Source organism: Vigna umbellata, chromosome 2 (assembly GCF_029865625.1).
Source record: "Vigna umbellata cultivar VRB3 chromosome 2, Vumbellata_1.0, whole genome shotgun sequence".
Taxonomy (NCBI): domain Eukaryota; kingdom Viridiplantae; phylum Streptophyta; class Magnoliopsida; order Fabales; family Fabaceae; genus Vigna; species Vigna umbellata.
This window is the reverse complement of record NC_142166.1, coordinates 1,209,921-1,226,710: the sequence shown is the minus strand read 5'-3', so window position 1 is coordinate 1,226,710 and position 16,790 is coordinate 1,209,921. Positions and strand designations below refer to the sequence as shown.

The following is a 16,790-nucleotide window of genomic DNA, read 5'->3' as shown; positions in this document are numbered from 1 at the left end:
TTCTCCAATATTCCAAAATACTTCCACAATGTTGATGTCTCCAACTTTAATGCATCGCCTGCTAAATTCTACCTAGTAATATATCATTAATCAACGCTTAATTCTTACAATAAGTGTGATTAATGATGAGTTAATCATTTATTGGCCTAACTCTTCCAACTTTAATGTACCATTGCTAATTGGAAGGGAATGTATGTGATATTGCTTGTCTTTTTCTCCCCCACTTTGTTTTCATTTACGGGAACATTCCTGTTTTTTTTTGTATTTCTTTTTTCAACTATATTAATTGGATAATAAACTCCTGCTTAATTTGGAAAATCAAATTTAAACCTATATATAATGGTTGGTACATCTATTATCTTTTTTGTATACTTTAATCTATCATAGTAATTTTTTTTCTCACAAAATTTATTCTGTCGTAGCTGAAGTGACCAATACAAGAATGTTCTAACATATTAAAATCGAGAGGCATCCATATATATTGATTTAAAATGTAGGAAAGAGAATGGAATAACAAAAGGCGGAGTTAAATAATATAGATTTTATTGTAACCAATCAACACGTGTTTAAATATATGCTTACACGTTAATATGTTTTTTTTTTCATAAATGTCTTACGTAAGAATCAATCCTGTTGAAAAAACGGCGGTACGTAAATGTATTTATCTTATATTACGTAAAAATTTAAACCATAATGTATTGTTTTGTGAGTGTCAGTTTCTTCCACTAAAATCAATCTAAGTACTAAAATTTGATCAATCTAAATTGTAAATTTTGTTGTTTACGATTAGAGGAATCTTAAACAAAATTTAAATAAATTTGTTCAATCCAAAGGGTTTGGCCTGTGTTGGCCTTTTATTCCAGCCAAGGTCCATATTATCAAATTCATCATAATTTGAACTTTGAAAAATGAGATTGAGACCTTTGATTTTCTTCAATTAGAGATCTTTTTGGAAATAAGTTTTGCCAAGCAAAAACTTGGCAGGAGTGGTTGGAGAATCTCCTAATTATGTAAAAAAAATATCTTTTGTACTCAAACAAGATCAGATCTTACTATTTAAGAAAAAGAGAATCTAAATCCATTAGAAAACCAGCACCAACACCACCCCATTTGGTAATGCTCATGGATTCCGTATTCTCTTATTTGTCTTCTTTCTTTGTATTTTATTTTCTATGCTTCTTGTTTTTCTCCTTCAAATTGGTATTTAGAATTCTAACCATGCCACAGAACAATTAAATCATTCACGTACTTTTCCTAAATTACAAGATAAAAAGACAAAATAAGGTTAATAGACCCTACTCACGTGATAAACAAGTCTTCCTATAATTATTGTCTTTCTTGTTTATACTCACATCAGAGACATGAAAGACACAAATGACCAAATCTGCTGGAAAACACCCGACAATAATCTAGAACTTCCAAACTCTACATAGCCACCACTCTAAATTATTAATTGTTATCAGTTAGGCAGACCCTTAAAAAATGGGGTAAAAATTTGGTGACAAGTTTGTCATGCATCCCTGAGTTTTTCATTTACCTTTTTTAAGTGTTATACCAAACCAACCTCAGCAGAGAGAGGGAAAAAAGAAGGGTCATAAACTTTCTACCTGCATTTTATTCACCACAAAAAATGCCTTCCATTCCCCACAAGGTAGTGGTTGTCACAACAACCTCTGAACAAACTATCCAACTCGACAGAATTGCAGGTGAAAAGGGGGGAATCGATGGTATGTGTGTATGATATACTTCTCCTGAAAATGTGGGGAAAAAATAAATTGTCCCAAAGAAAAATAAAACTTGAAGTAGTTTAGTCATGTAAAGGCTCTGAGGAGGCTGGGAAGGAATTTGGTGTAGTATCAGCTTGTTTGGATGAATCTTCTGTGGCAGCTTTTGCATCAGAGTGCTGAAGCTTGTTGTCACTTGATAATTTAGAAGGAGATGTCTCAGGTGGTTGTACACTTGACAACCCTCTTTGGTTACTAATAAGAGGAGCATCAAGTGCTAGAGCAGGTGAGGTCAAGCCATAGTTCTGAGGGATAGTCAACACTGGATGATCAAATTTGCATGTTGGACCAAATTTGCACATTCCATAGATTCTGTAGTAAGAGCATACAGCTTGCCCCTGCAGATAAGCCAAGTTTGAAATCAGGAATCTAAACACTAAAGAGCCATATTTGGTAGCAATATGGATTGTCAAAATAACTTGTCAGTATATTAGGAGCAATAAATACTCTGATTTTTCCTACTATCATGCAGTCACACTCTGTTACGACAGTTTGTGAACTTTCATAAGAATTACTTTAAAAGTGATATCACAAATTATTTTTGGAGAAGCTGAACTTACAGGTCTCACAGGAAGGCCAAGTGGATTTATTAATGATTGAGATACTCTTTCCTTTGGATGGTGGAACTTGCAATCGGATCCATATTTGCAGGTCCCAGTGCTCATAAAGTATCTACATTCTGGTTGATCAGGTCGATTTGGGAGAGCTGAATTTATCGCCTGCCCGCCGAAAAGTGACTCCCCCAGATTCATGAAGTCATAAACAAGATTAGATCCAAGATAACCAGTAGGCATTGTTGGATTCATACTTCCCTATTTTGAGAAACAAAGTCACAGTCAAAACAAAAGATTTTAACTCAATTTGCAGAAACTGCTGTTAACTGTATGCTCCTTTTTAATTTAGTAACCAAAACCCAACATCATTAATTATCATTAAAAGGCCAGATGCTCCAAAGATTTCCTTAAGAACAAGACACTTTTTCGTTTCAGATATTAACAGGGATATGGATTCCAAATGTGCTTCGCCATCACCATAATAAAATAGATGGAAAGTATGATGAATAACTATAGGTATATGTATCTAGACATGTCAGTCAGACACTTGGAATTAAAACATGGTAACGATGGACTATAATCCCCTTGCATTTATACATCAATCAGACGACAAAATTTTAGATGCCACCAAGTAAAAAATAACTATTGCTTAATGCTTCATTCAGCCATCCAAAACATTATGAGTGAGAGTAAAATTTCAGTAAGAGAGAATAGATATAATAATATCCACTTCCATCTTTTTTTCTGTAACAATTAGCAAACGTAAATAACCCTTGCAATCATTCATGAAGAGAAATACTGGCCACACAGGTCGAATTCAACGACAGAATAACACTGAGTAAGGCCAGAGCAAATATATAGATGAACAGGACATTCAACATCCTTAACTAACCATGTAGTTGTTCCAGCTCTGCACGGGTATAATGCCTTGTGAAGAAGAGAGAAAAGGTGGCACATAAGATTGAACACCTTGCCCAGATAAATATGACATTCTTGGCACTGCTGACCATGCAGGAAACCCTCCGGCATATGGTAAACCTGATGTAGGGATAATTGTTGAGGTAGGAGATCCAGCCAAGGGATATGCTCCAATGGAAGCATGCTGTGGATGATGAAACTTGCATGCAACACCAAACTTACAAGACCCGGTTCTCATGTAATAGGGACATGATTTTTCTTCCTAAATGCAACAACAATCAAAGAATGTTGAAAGATTGCAACGGTTTCTTTTATCAACAAAAACAAAATGATCAGCAATCAATTATAAAAATGCTGAAGGTGCAAAGGGATGCGCAAACCTGACGCATTGGAAGACCTAAAGTATTGAATGACACAGGAGCAGCACCACGCCTGTCCTTTGGATGATGGTATTTACATGTGGATCCATATTTGCATGTCCCTGTCTTAAGAAAATACTGCAATGCACATCTCAAACAAGTTAATCAAATTGAAAAGCACCGGAATAGAACAATAAATCTTCCATTGAAATGGACTGTGTAGCATACAAAATTCTTCAGATTACACTTGGGTTCCGTAACCCGATATTTATAGTATGATAGATGTGTACCTCAAGTTCATATATTTTATTCCTTTCCTAGTTCAAGCATGCCATAGCTGGCATCAATAAAATTTTGCCATCATATGAAATCTTATGATTAAGATCTATAAGACAAAAACCGCATAAAATGACCAGTAAAAATCAAACAAATCATCAATAGAAAACAAAATGGTTGACGTTACACTGACAGCATAACTACTCTACTTTTGTCCAGTTCATTAGGTATCGCTACTTCAGTTTGACATTTTCTTTTCCATCATTTAATGGTTTGTTATCAGTGCACCAGTAATCAGTAAGCTAAACATTTCAAACAGATCAGATCTATTATTGAAAGGGACCACAAAAAGGACAAACATAAATGCAAAAGACCAGGTAAAGTTTCTGCCAGAGGGACATTGCAAAATATGAAACGCATAACTTTGGAACTTCTTATGGAGTTTTCTACAGACGCAAGGTATTTTATTTATTATTAATAACAAAACAAACCTCAAACTTCGTTTGATTTCACTGTAGAGTTCTAATATAAAAACGCATCCACAATCAGTTTCATAAAGAATAATCTGTTATGACTAAGCTTAAGTTGCTAGGCAGAGACACAAGAACGGTTCTAAATTACACTCCTAACAAATTCAACAGAGGGAAAAGTTGCAAAACATTTACATTTTGATCACCAAAATAAACATACCTCACAATCAGGTTGCCCGGTCCTCTGGGGGAGTTCTTCACCATAATGAGAACCCTGAACATCTAATTAAGTATTAGAAACTTCCCTTTGTTTGCATATGATAAAACTGAGAAGCAGATTTAAGAATTTCAATAGGAACCAAGAGATTACAATTATACAAACTAATCCAGTGTTTGGCCAAAGGGGTTGCTTAATATATATTCAGAAGACAAGGAATGAAAAGGAAACAAAAGAAAGAGCTCTTACAATTGAAATATGGGCAGGGTGATGGTAGCGACAGTTACTCCCATAACCACACATTCCAGTCCTCAAATAATACAAGCAATCGGGTTCACCGGGTCGATCTGGATATTGGGTAGATTGAGCTGCAGCATCTCTGTCCCAATTATCATTGATTTTCAAACGACGAATCGCTTCTACGAAACAGATCAGTCAGGAATCAGGCAAAGTCTATTCAAGCTCTCATTTGAGCAAATTAAACCAATAGCTAACATTTTCACCTCAAAAAGCACAATAGTGTTCCCTAAAAGATTTTAAGATCAAAACATGTAGGCGATCCTTCGTTGCATCGTTAAAAGAGGTTCATCAACTATGTAAACCCACGGGTGATCAAGCATAAAAGCTCAGCTTAGAAAAGTAAACTTTGAAAAGAAAAAACTAAAACATGTTTTAAAAAATCCCCAAAGGTCTCTCGCAATACATTGTGTGAATCACCAGAATTCTCAAAATCAAAATCGTCGTACCAAAAAAAGAAAGCCACGATATCATAAACGAAAGAAAATGGTTCTGTGAAGACAATCTAATACCTAACATTCCCTAGCGAAACAAAAGAAAGGCAACATGATTAAGCGATGATCAGGACCATTTAAAGCAGGAATCATGACAGAAAAACAGAGGAAAATGAATCACCAGAAAAATCTGCACCACCTTCAATGTTGTCACCAGAAGGTGTAGAATCAGCATTCCTGAGAACCTGCCTGTTTTCTGGCATCTGGTAGCGTTGAAATGATAACAAGAGACTCTTTTTGGTTGTTCGATCAAACCCAGAAGACCCTTTTTGAGCCTTTAAGAAGAAATCAGCGCACAACACTCTCAAATTAACTCACCCCACATGGTAAAATGATCATCAGGAGAGAGTGAAAATTGACCAAAGACTGAAAACAATAAAATAAACAAAACTTTGCCCGGAAAAGAAAATTATTAAAACCAACACAAAAACAAAGGTGCAAAGAGAGAATCGGAGGTAAAATTGAGAAGAATCAAATGTGAAATCGTGAAAAGAGATTTAGTAATATTCCAATTGGATGAAAGTTGGCGTCAAATTAGATTAGAGTTCCTGGCTGTGGTTCTGCAATCTACGGAACATTTTGGATCTTTGAATGTGAAACCCGACAAGTTAATAATAATAATGTTAATACAGTAATACTAAAGTAAGGTTCTTGCGCGCGTGTACGAACATTTAATTCTCTGTACCATATTGCCCTCCACGTGGCACCTCCACAACACGTTTACGTGAACCAATATTTATTTCCTTCACTTGGCGCGTGCTCTTCAACCACTACTACAAATTTGGATTCTTAACAAAATTTAATTAGCCTGAAAAAGTAGATGCCAATTTTGGAATTCTCAAGTTTTTACCAACTCTTAATATTATCTCAAATCTCCTCAATTAACCACTTTAATTCTTTTCATAAATAGACCTCTCCATTTTTAGCTTCATATTCAACCATTCATCATCTTTTTTCAACAGATAACCCTATATATACCACTTTTATATCATAATTTTCATATCTTAATTTGCCTATTTTTAATTTCATGGCCTCAAAACTTTCTTCTCCCATTCTTTGCACCACAATGCTATTATTGTAAAACAATATATATATTTCTTTTTAGTATTATTATCTGATTAAAATGTACGATAATTTTTAAAATTTAATTATCCAAAATCTGTATTTATTACAATTTCTGCTTAGTTTTCGTATACAACTTTTTACCGTTACTTTCCATTGAACTCTTTTTTTAATAGGACGGAGCCACAAAGTATGACCTTTTGAGACACGGAGAACCAAACATCCAATATTATAAATTTGTACCATACCTTTTTTAGATAGAATTATGCATTTAATACTACCCAAAAATAAGTATGCATTGAAAATGTTATTATTAAATATCATATAAATAATGATTTGTTTTTAGATGAGCCTAGTCCTGTTTTTAACTTTGAAATTGATATAGTTTTTTTTTTTTTGAATTTCTTCAAGCATTCTATTCTATTAGAAAAATAAAATTCATGAATAGTTTATAGTAAGTGTGCCGTTGGTGGTGAAAATAATGGTGCAACACTATTTAAAATCTAATTACTTTGGAGATTTGACATTATGAAAAACCATCGTTTTCTATCAACCATCGTTCGATTGCTTTTCAGTAATGTTATGTAACGTTAGATTTCTAATTGCAATTTTTTTATTGCATTTTTGTTGTCCGTAAACAATAATATTCGAAATTATATTAGAATCTATTCAATTTATTAAATTAATTAATATTAGCTTTTATTATCAACATTGAACTTTGTTGTTAACCGTTGGTTTGAAACGTTTCGTTGAGCTATACGTAGATCCACTATACACAATTATATACATTTTTTTAATTAACTGGTAGAATGGTTTGTATCCCACACTCATACACGAAGGATTTTAAAATGATTTGTGAATATTCAGATTTATTTATTATAATAAAAATTAGTTACTGGTAAAAAGATAAGATGAAATTTGCATTATAACAAAGTGAGAGAGTGTTAAATAAAAACGATAAAAAATTATTTATTATCATTTTGACAACTCGTAAATATATATATAATTACTTATACACAGTTAAAAGCTATTAATAATTGTATTTTAACATGTAATATAACTTTGAAACATGACATGTGTGTCATTAAAAATAGCATCACAAGTCAATAATTATAATTTGCAATATTTTAGAAAGTAAAAAAATAATCTCAACAAACTTATCAGTCAAACCGTGTAACGGTCTCTGCGCATTCCACAGTCGTACAATCTCGGTTGGATTTCCAAACATAATTTGATCCTCAAATTATATTTTTTAATTTCTATTCAAATTTAATTTGTTTTGTTTTTATGTTCTTTTTGGAAGGATAAGGATTTAAGTCTCATTTGATATTACTTTAGTCTTTCGTTTAGGATTAAAACATATTATTATATTTCATAGTATAAATGATTTGCTAAAATTGTAAATGGTATAATTAAAAAATTATTTAAAAATGGGATTTATTTGTTGAATATATTTTGACTTTCAGATATTACCGACGGTTGATGTATTTGTTGTCAATACTAACGAAGAAAAAAATGGAAGACTTTTCAATTTTCTTTCAAAGAATGAGATGATAATTTGGAGGATCTAAACAGTCAAATTACGAGAAGGAGGACTTCGCCGTCCGATTTACGGTGGAACCGTGTAGAACGGTGAAATATTCCAGGTCGTTACAAGGGTAGAGACGTCATTTCAAATGAGTGCCAGAACTTCTGGTAAAAAGATCAGTGCAGCATTGACGTATCGGTGGTGTTGCCGAAAATCGTCGCCGTTAAAGGGAACTGAGAGAAGCTAACTTAGATACGCGCCACGTGGAAATGAATTGGCCATTGATTGGAAAAGTGAGTGGTGGGCCCTTCGTTTCTTCTTGTCGGCAGCGTTATTTTAATTTAATCAATGAAGCATGCGTTTTTGCATCATCAGTACACCCATGATGTAATATTAGTATGGCTAATATCATAATTATCATTTCAACAATACACGAAAAAATTATAATTTTCACCAGAAAATATTGTATAATAAATATAGTTGAAATATAATTGAGACTGATCCATTGTTTGAAGGGGAATTAGAAAAGGTAATGAAATAATATTAAATGAGTGATTTGTTTGGGTTAAGAAGGAAATATTAGGCTAGTATATCTTGAAGATGTGGTTGATTATGATGATTGGTGTCCTTTAAGAATGGGTAAGGGTGGTCCATGTTTAACCCATTTGTATTTTTTACTAATGGCATTATCTTTGTGGGGTAAGCATCAACCAACTAGCACAACTCATTAACAACATTCTTTACCATTTTTGTTCATCCTCTGGTCAGAGAATTAGGTTGTCTTAATATCAACTTCTGTTCTCCAGTAGTGTCATCCACCATCAAACAATTACAACAATGTCTGTTTCTTTTTCATTTCACAGTTAAAAGAGTTGGAAAGTGAAACCATTATCCTTTCTTGCCAACATATAATACAATTCTTAATCATTATCAGTATATTTGGATACATCATGCAAACTATTTAGACTCCTTTAAGTAAATATCAGGCATTGATTTGAAAAAAAAAATGCCTGATTATTTGTTTCCATATCAAAATAACATCATAACAAATTTATAGATGTAATATATCTGAAGCATTATTACAGCATCTCCCTGATTATTGTTTACACGTATTATAACAAAATCATTAAATAAAAATTAATTTTAAAGTTAAAAAATAATTAATTTGTTAAATTATAAACAAAACTTATTAATAGTTAAAATAGTTTTCATTAAATAAAAATGTATATTTAAATTGTGAATTAAAAATTTTAATTTATTCTTTAACATTAATTATAAATATATTAGATCAAGTAACAATCCACATTACTTTAGGAATAAGACTAATGCATGAACTATATGTTTCCAGTAAAGAGGAAAAATTGCACCAAAGAATTTGTTTCTAGAATAACATAGCTAAAATTTTGGTAATTAATATTAAAAATCAATTTATACTTTGATAAATAAATTAATTATAACTTTTTATTCATAATATATTTTAATTTAAATGTCAATGATTTTTAGTTTTAAATTAGTTAACACAGTGATCAATTATTTTCTGTCTCTAAAATCTCTAAAATTAATTGATATTTAATGACTCTTTTAGGATGGTTCTACGATAAAATTAGAAAATAAAAATAAATATTTTTTTACTATAATAAAAGTATATCTAATCAATTATATTATATTAATTATTATATTTAAAAAAATCATAGTGTTTTTAAGTAATATAGCTTATTATGGGTGAAGATATAAATTATGCAATCAAATAGCATTTTTTTAATCTGGTTAATGAAAATTTCTTTTAGATGTCACACTTTTTTTATTTTTTTATATTTATGTTTTGTTTGGATAAGAGGGAGAATAGAAAGGAAAAGAAGTGAAAAAAAAATTGAAAAGGGAAATTGTTTGAATTGAGTGAAAATTGAAAAAATTGTAATGGGTTTATTATTGTAATGGAATATTTTTTTTTATACATACACACGTATGTGTGTGTATATATATATATATATATATATATATGAGTGATTCTCCCTTCATCTCCAAAACATATTTTAATTTCAATCATACCCTTCGTCTTTCACACATTTAACGAGAATATTTTGAATCTTTTAAAAAGTTAACTGTCTGCCGCATCTCAAACTCAAACCCTACACCCCCTTTCCAGATCAGTTCTCTCTCTTTTTCTCTCCCTCATTCTGCCATTTTTCTCTCCCCCGTATTCTGCCATTTTTTCTCCGGGTTCCCTGTGCCAAGCTACGTTCGTGTCGTGCAAAGCGTTCGTCCTTCGTGCTTTGCGTTCGTCCGTGCTTGCGTTCGTCGTGGTTCGTCTGTTTTTCACAGTGAGGTTTTTCTGGCGTCTAGTACCTTCCATCTGCAAAACCTTCCATCTGCTTTGTTTGTTGTTCTATGCATGTGCTTGGTTGGGTGCTCGCTTCGTGCGCCGGAGGTTGGTTCGTGTTCGTCGCCGAAGAACTTAAACGCCGTTGGAGTTACGGTCACAGACGTCCGCAGTTGGAGTTGCGGTCACAGACGTCCGCAGTTGGAGTTGCGGTCACAAACGTCTGCAGTTGGAAGTGTGGTCAGGTGCACAGAGAAACCGCATTTCGAACTGCGGAAAAAACAAACCGCAGTTCGATATGCGGAAAGCACAAACCCACCCACCACAGTTCGAAATGCGTAAAGCACGGAGATCCCACACACCACAGTTCGATCTGCGGAAAGCACAAACCCACCCACCACAGTTCGAAATGCGTAAGACAAACCGCACTTCGAAGTGCGTTAGATTTTTAGGGTTTAGTTTTTTTATTTTTTATTAGGTTAGTATATATTTATTTATTAGGTTTTATTTTTATTAGGTTAGTATAATAAATTTAATTTTTTATGTTAGTTGTTAAATAAAATTTTTTGTTTTAATATATTTTGAATTATTTTATTTGTTTGTTAAATTTTGTTGAATTTGTTATTTTTCAACATATTATTATTTTCGTAATATATTATTTATTATGTATTTAATTTTATTTAAGTTTTTAATTTTTTATGAAATTGAAATAATTATTAAATTGTTTATTGAATTAAATAATAATTATTATATGTAATGTTAAATATTATTTTGGATTTATTTATAATAATTTAATTATTATATATGTAATTTTTTTGGAATTAGGTACCATAAAAATATGCACATAAATATATAAACGCACTTCGAAGTGCGACCACTAGCAAACGCACTTTGAAGTGCGGTTAGGAAACAACATAAATATATAAAATGCATTTCAAAGTGCGACCACTAGGAAACAAAACAATTAATTAAGTTTTGACATTTTGTTAAATAAAGGGTAAAGAAGTAAAATTGGGGGTGCAGGACAAAGGCGGTGAGGTGCAGGAAGAATTAATATATATATATATATATATATATATATATATATATATATATATATATATATATATAATTTAAAAAATATAAAATGAAATATAAAAGGTTAAAATAAAATTAAAATAAAAAATATTACCAAATCTGAATATAAAAAAGTATATTTTAAAATAATATAAATATATTAATTTTAAAAGTTTCAAAATCTAAATTAATTATTTTTATTTTATTTACTGTTTAAATATTTAAAAATATTTATTTTATTATAATATGAAAACACACACGCATTTAATTATCGGTTTTTCATAATACAGAAACATATATTAATAAAATATTAAATTATTTTATTTTTTATTTCTTATTTTATTATTTATTTTATTATAATATATGAGTGTATATATTAATAATATTTATATTATAATTAATAAAACATTTTGTTTAATGAATGTAAAGATAAATATTAAACATATGTGTTGTATTTGTTTACTGAATTATTACAAAATATTGAAAGTTTAACATTAGATATTTTTTTGCATTTCATATTTTTAAGTTTATTTTTCACATTTTATTTTTTGAAGTTGTATAAACAACATTTTTCATACATAAACACAATATTATTATTATTTTTATTTTTCATTTTTTAATCTATCTTCTTAAGAAAAAATATTTTAAGTTTAATTCGTAGTCATACAATATGTTTATTAAAATAAAGTTTGTATCTATAATACTTATAGTTTATATTTTTATATAGGATCTTCAAAATACTCTGTTATGCTGAAGACATTACATATAAAGAGCAGTATGAGATCTGATAATAAATATACACTCACTTATATATTATTATTATTATTATTTGATTATATCTCTATTGATAACTTTTAACACATCTATTTATAAATGAAAATACAGTAATAAATAAATAAAATACATATAATTGGATCTAAATGGGAAATAGTTTTTCTTATATATACATCAGTATTACTATAGATTCCTAAGTATGGAAAAGTGACACGAAAAGAAGAAACCTAACTTGAAGATATTTGAAAAAAAAAATTGGTTTTGTTCTCCCACGCTATGAGAAAGACAACATAATCATTGTTTTATTTTTGAAAAAAATATGGGCTTCATTTATGAAAGATTTATGTGTCTCAAAACTTTCTTAGAAATGAAGGGTGGAAGGTAGCTATAGAAGGACGTCTCATACCTATCTTTTTCCCATATGCCATTATACCCTTAAAACTACTATGCATCTTTTGCACCCCATAATCTCAATTTCTTATTTTAATAAAGGATTTTAATACAAAGATTATTTTAAATATTATCAGTAACTTATGGTAACATCTAATGGCTAATTTAGTAACTCAATATTATGTGTTTTACAACATTTTTGTCTATTAGATTCTCAAGTCTTAACTTAATGTATAAGTATATCTTTTTAGTCTTTAACCTAAGTATAATTCACAACCCATAATAAAAGTGGATTTGCAACTTTTTCAAGTCACTCTAGTTTGACTAAGTTAACTATTTTTTTACCAACACATGGAAAGAGCCATGCTAATATATTAGTATTTTTATAACTTATTAATTTTGTATTTTATCTTCAATTAATTCGAGAAATAAACTTTTTATTATTATTTTTTCTACTTGTTATTATTTGAAAAAAAATAAATGCACAATTAAACAAAATTAGTCTGTATTTCAAATTGAATTTGTTAATACACATTATTGAATTTTTTTAATTAGATTTTACGGGGGGAAAAAGTGAACATATAAAAGTTGAAAATTGAAATCTTGATAAAACTTGGACCATAAATCACTCGTATATTAGTATAATCATATACTGCAATGTTTTGAATGACAAATTTAAATTTAGTTATGATAAAAAAAAATATGTTTATTTTTATTAAAAAGTTATTTATATTTAGAAATGAAATGATTTTATGTTAATTTGTACAGTAAAGAATTTGAGTGGGCTTGATTTTGTTATATTAGGTTGATGATGAATGAAATAACGTGATGGTGGTGAATCAAAGTGGGTCCCAGTGAAAAAGTGAGCGTTGGATACGTATTACGATGCGAGTGGGCACGAGGAACGAGGCCGAGTATCTTTCGCTCTCACGGCAGACAACGTAAGATTTGGTGGTCCTGCGACACGTCGGAACAAATGTATCCACCAATGGTGGACGAACACGTGTCAAATGACCCATTCCTCCAAAATCAATTTTGAATCAGGTGGTCTCCAGGAACAGTAAAATATGAATACAACTGTAACTGTATCTTTTGGCCAAGTCAAGAAACTTGATGAGTGCACACTATGATTCATCAACTAGTCACTACCTTCTGCCACGTGTTCTCAGTTCAACACTGTCACCATTGACGACAGTATTCAGTTTTCCTTGTTACCGAAGAAAACTGTATGTATGTCTTTTGATTATGTCTTTGATTTTGATTGGAATTGTATATTCATGATAAGCTCCTTCAGAATATGTTTCAACTTTAATTTGTTATCTTTCTTTTTTAAATATGTTAGGGTTCACTGTTATGATTCCGAAGAAAGAACTGCGAAAAGTTAGACTGAATAATTAGTGTAAAAGTGATTGGGAAACAAGTGTTATGAGAAAGAGAGAAAGAACAAAAAAATTGTCTCGACAGAGTTTTTCAATTATGGTAATAGTAACAAATAGATTTATTAATATTAAATAAAACTGTTTTAATCTTATATTTTTAATATTATTATTCTTTTAATCTAAATAAATTTCAATCATTTTATTTATTTATTAGTTTTAAAATGTGTCTACGCACATTGTGGATGATGTTCATTTGTCTGTTTATTAAAGAAAATTAGGCATTGAGAAAAAGTTAATAAATATTTTTAAAATTTATAATTAAATTTTGAATAGAATCAATAAAATTAATTTATAGGTTTAAAAGTTATTGTTTATAAAATCATAAATAATAGATTTTGTAAAATTATAAAGGATAAAATATGTGTAAAAATAGAGTAAATTTTTTTAAATTATAAAAGATATAAATAATGTTGAGTTTTACTCGCTAAAAATATAAACTGATGTATAAACAAAATGATGTAATGTAAATTGCTAGACTCATATAATTAATACATAAACAAACTTGTTCAACATGAGTTGTTAGATTGTCTAATCAGTTTATGGACATTTTAGTCTAATGTGTATATATTATTATACTCGATTAATTAGTATACAAACAAATTTGTGTAATCTATATTGCAAGACTCATAATGTGTATTAATAAATTCATTTATTATGTCAATGAACGAATTTGTCTAACATATAACTAAACTCGTGTGATGTGTGTTATACATGCTATTCTTATATTCATCTAATTCATGTATGGAATGACTCATAATATTTTTTTGTTATATTCATCTAATCAATATATAAATAAACTCGTCTAATATATTAATGGACATCTGTAATGGCTTTTGCTATAGTCATATAATTAATGTATGAAAAAATTTGTCGTATTGCAATATTCATCTAAGCAGAAAATGAATAGATTTGTCTAATGTTTATTCATAGACTAGTCTTATTTGTGAGTGGAAAGACTCGTCTAATATGTATAATATATATTGATAAAGTCGTTTAATAAATATGTGAATGATTTGTCTAATGTATATTATTATGTCAATACATCCACAATCTCGTCTAGTTGTTTTACTTTGCTCATCTAATCAATATATTCTTTAACTTGTTTAGTAATTTTTGTTATACTCATCTTGTATGAAATGACTTGTCTAAATTTTAATAAAGAAGCGAGATAAGAATCCCATTATCTAACTAATAAAAACATTAAAATTTTAATTGAAAATTTTAAAATTAGAAAAGTTTAATGAAAAATAAATTAATTATTCCTAAATTTGTTAAACACTTGAAGTTTTAATCAATGATAAATATTTTCATTTGTAAAACTACAATTTGCAATTTAGGATTAAACATGTTTTTACTCTAAATTTAGATGCAAAATTAAAATTTGTTAATGTTTAAAACTTTAATACATTTTGGTTTTCAACTTAAAAAACAAACGGATACACTCTTACTAACTTATGGGATTAATTTTTTTTACGTTTTAAATAGTATTTCAGAACGATAATTTAGATAATATCAAACGATATAAACAACTCATACATCAATCTGAAACACCATTTGATGTGTAAAAAAAATGAAAGGTTAAAAACACTAAATCTATTTTATCTTATAAAAATTGTAATTAACTTTATTAAAGCTTTGAAAATGGACTAGTCTTAATTTTGTGTTACAATTTAAAAAATTTAAAAATTAAAAACCAATTTATTGGATAATTATATTTTTTATTATTTTTTTAATATGTCCTTTCATGTGATGTTGTCGTTAATGTACAAATTTAGTCAATTTAATAACATAGTCAATTTAATAACAGGAGAGACAAAACAAGATGAAAAGTGATCTGACTCTTTTAGTAATAGAGAAGAAAATTTATCTTTCTCTTTATTTCATAGAAAAAAATAGAAGTAGTATTTAATTTTTTTTTTCCTCTTCATCTCTCAGCTAGAAATTAGTATTACTGGAAAGTGAAATTATCATAAAAACACATGAACTAAACAATAACGCACGAAATTTAATGAGAAAATAATAACTTAAGAAATTAATTGGAGAAAAGCTCAATGAAAAAAATTAATAAAGATAAAACATGAATAAAAATTGTTGGGATCAAATACTTAACTTAAAAGTTTTTTTATTTTATTTTATTTTTAGATAGTAATGGTTATTAGTATTTTATTAATATAGAATTTTAATTGTTATATATATAGAAGTTTTATTAATACAACTAATAATTTTTTGTCACCCACGGAACTTACCTTAGATATCTTTGTATGGTATTTGTTTAGATATTTATTCATTTATTTTTTAGTAACACAAAAAAATGTACTTTAAATTTATTTACTTAATGAGTAAGAACTTGATTCATTCTTTTTGTAATTTAAGTTAAATATAAATAATACTATAAGAAAATTACAAGAAAATTTTTAAATAATAATTAATTCTAGTATAAAAATATATTTAAAAATTATTTTTTAATTAAAAATAATTTTTTAATCAAAATTTTGATAATTAATATTAATGACTAATTTTAAAACTAATTTATAGAAATTAATTATAATTTCTTAGAAATATTTAAATTATCAATAATTTCTAATTTAAAAATAATATCTAAATTATTACTTTTGTTATTAAAATTAATTATTATGAAAATATTTCTTTTGAGTATTAAAACGCATTATTGTTTCATTCAACACTCATCCATCTTTTCAGCATAAGGTACAAAAAATATGCATTTAAAACTTAAGATGTTTTATTATTTATGGAAACTTTAAAATGCTGATAGTCTTTTATTTAGAAAATAATCTTGTTTGTGACGTCATATTTAATAGTCAAATATAAAGATAACGAGTCAACAATAATCA

General features: G+C 28.8%; 1 protein-coding gene across 3 annotated transcripts; it reads right to left on the bottom strand.

Annotated features, from left to right (window-relative positions):
- Positions 1 to 1,304: 1,304 nt before the first annotated feature.
- Positions 1,305 to 5,968, bottom strand: LOC124845098 (zinc finger CCCH domain-containing protein 3-like). 3 transcript variants are annotated; one of them, XM_047322140.2, is made up of 7 exons: positions 5,491 to 5,968; positions 4,828 to 4,997; positions 4,582 to 4,635; positions 3,637 to 3,753; positions 3,231 to 3,518; positions 2,345 to 2,596; positions 1,305 to 2,122 (listed from the first exon to the last, which is right to left on the bottom strand). In XM_047322140.2, the coding sequence occupies exons 1-7, from the start codon at positions 5,570 to 5,572 to the stop codon at positions 1,808 to 1,810; spliced, it is 1,278 nt and encodes a 425-aa protein (XP_047178096.1). In that variant the 5' UTR covers positions 5,573 to 5,968; the 3' UTR covers positions 1,305 to 1,807. The 3 variants fall into 3 exon arrangements, with proteins under 3 accessions (XP_047178096.1, XP_047178097.1, XP_087961805.1); XM_047322141.2 differs by having other exon boundaries at positions 5,509 to 5,968; XM_088105679.1 differs by lacking the exon at positions 5,491 to 5,968 and adding an exon at positions 5,082 to 5,468.
- Between the last annotated feature and the right edge of the window lie 10,822 nt (positions 5,969 to 16,790).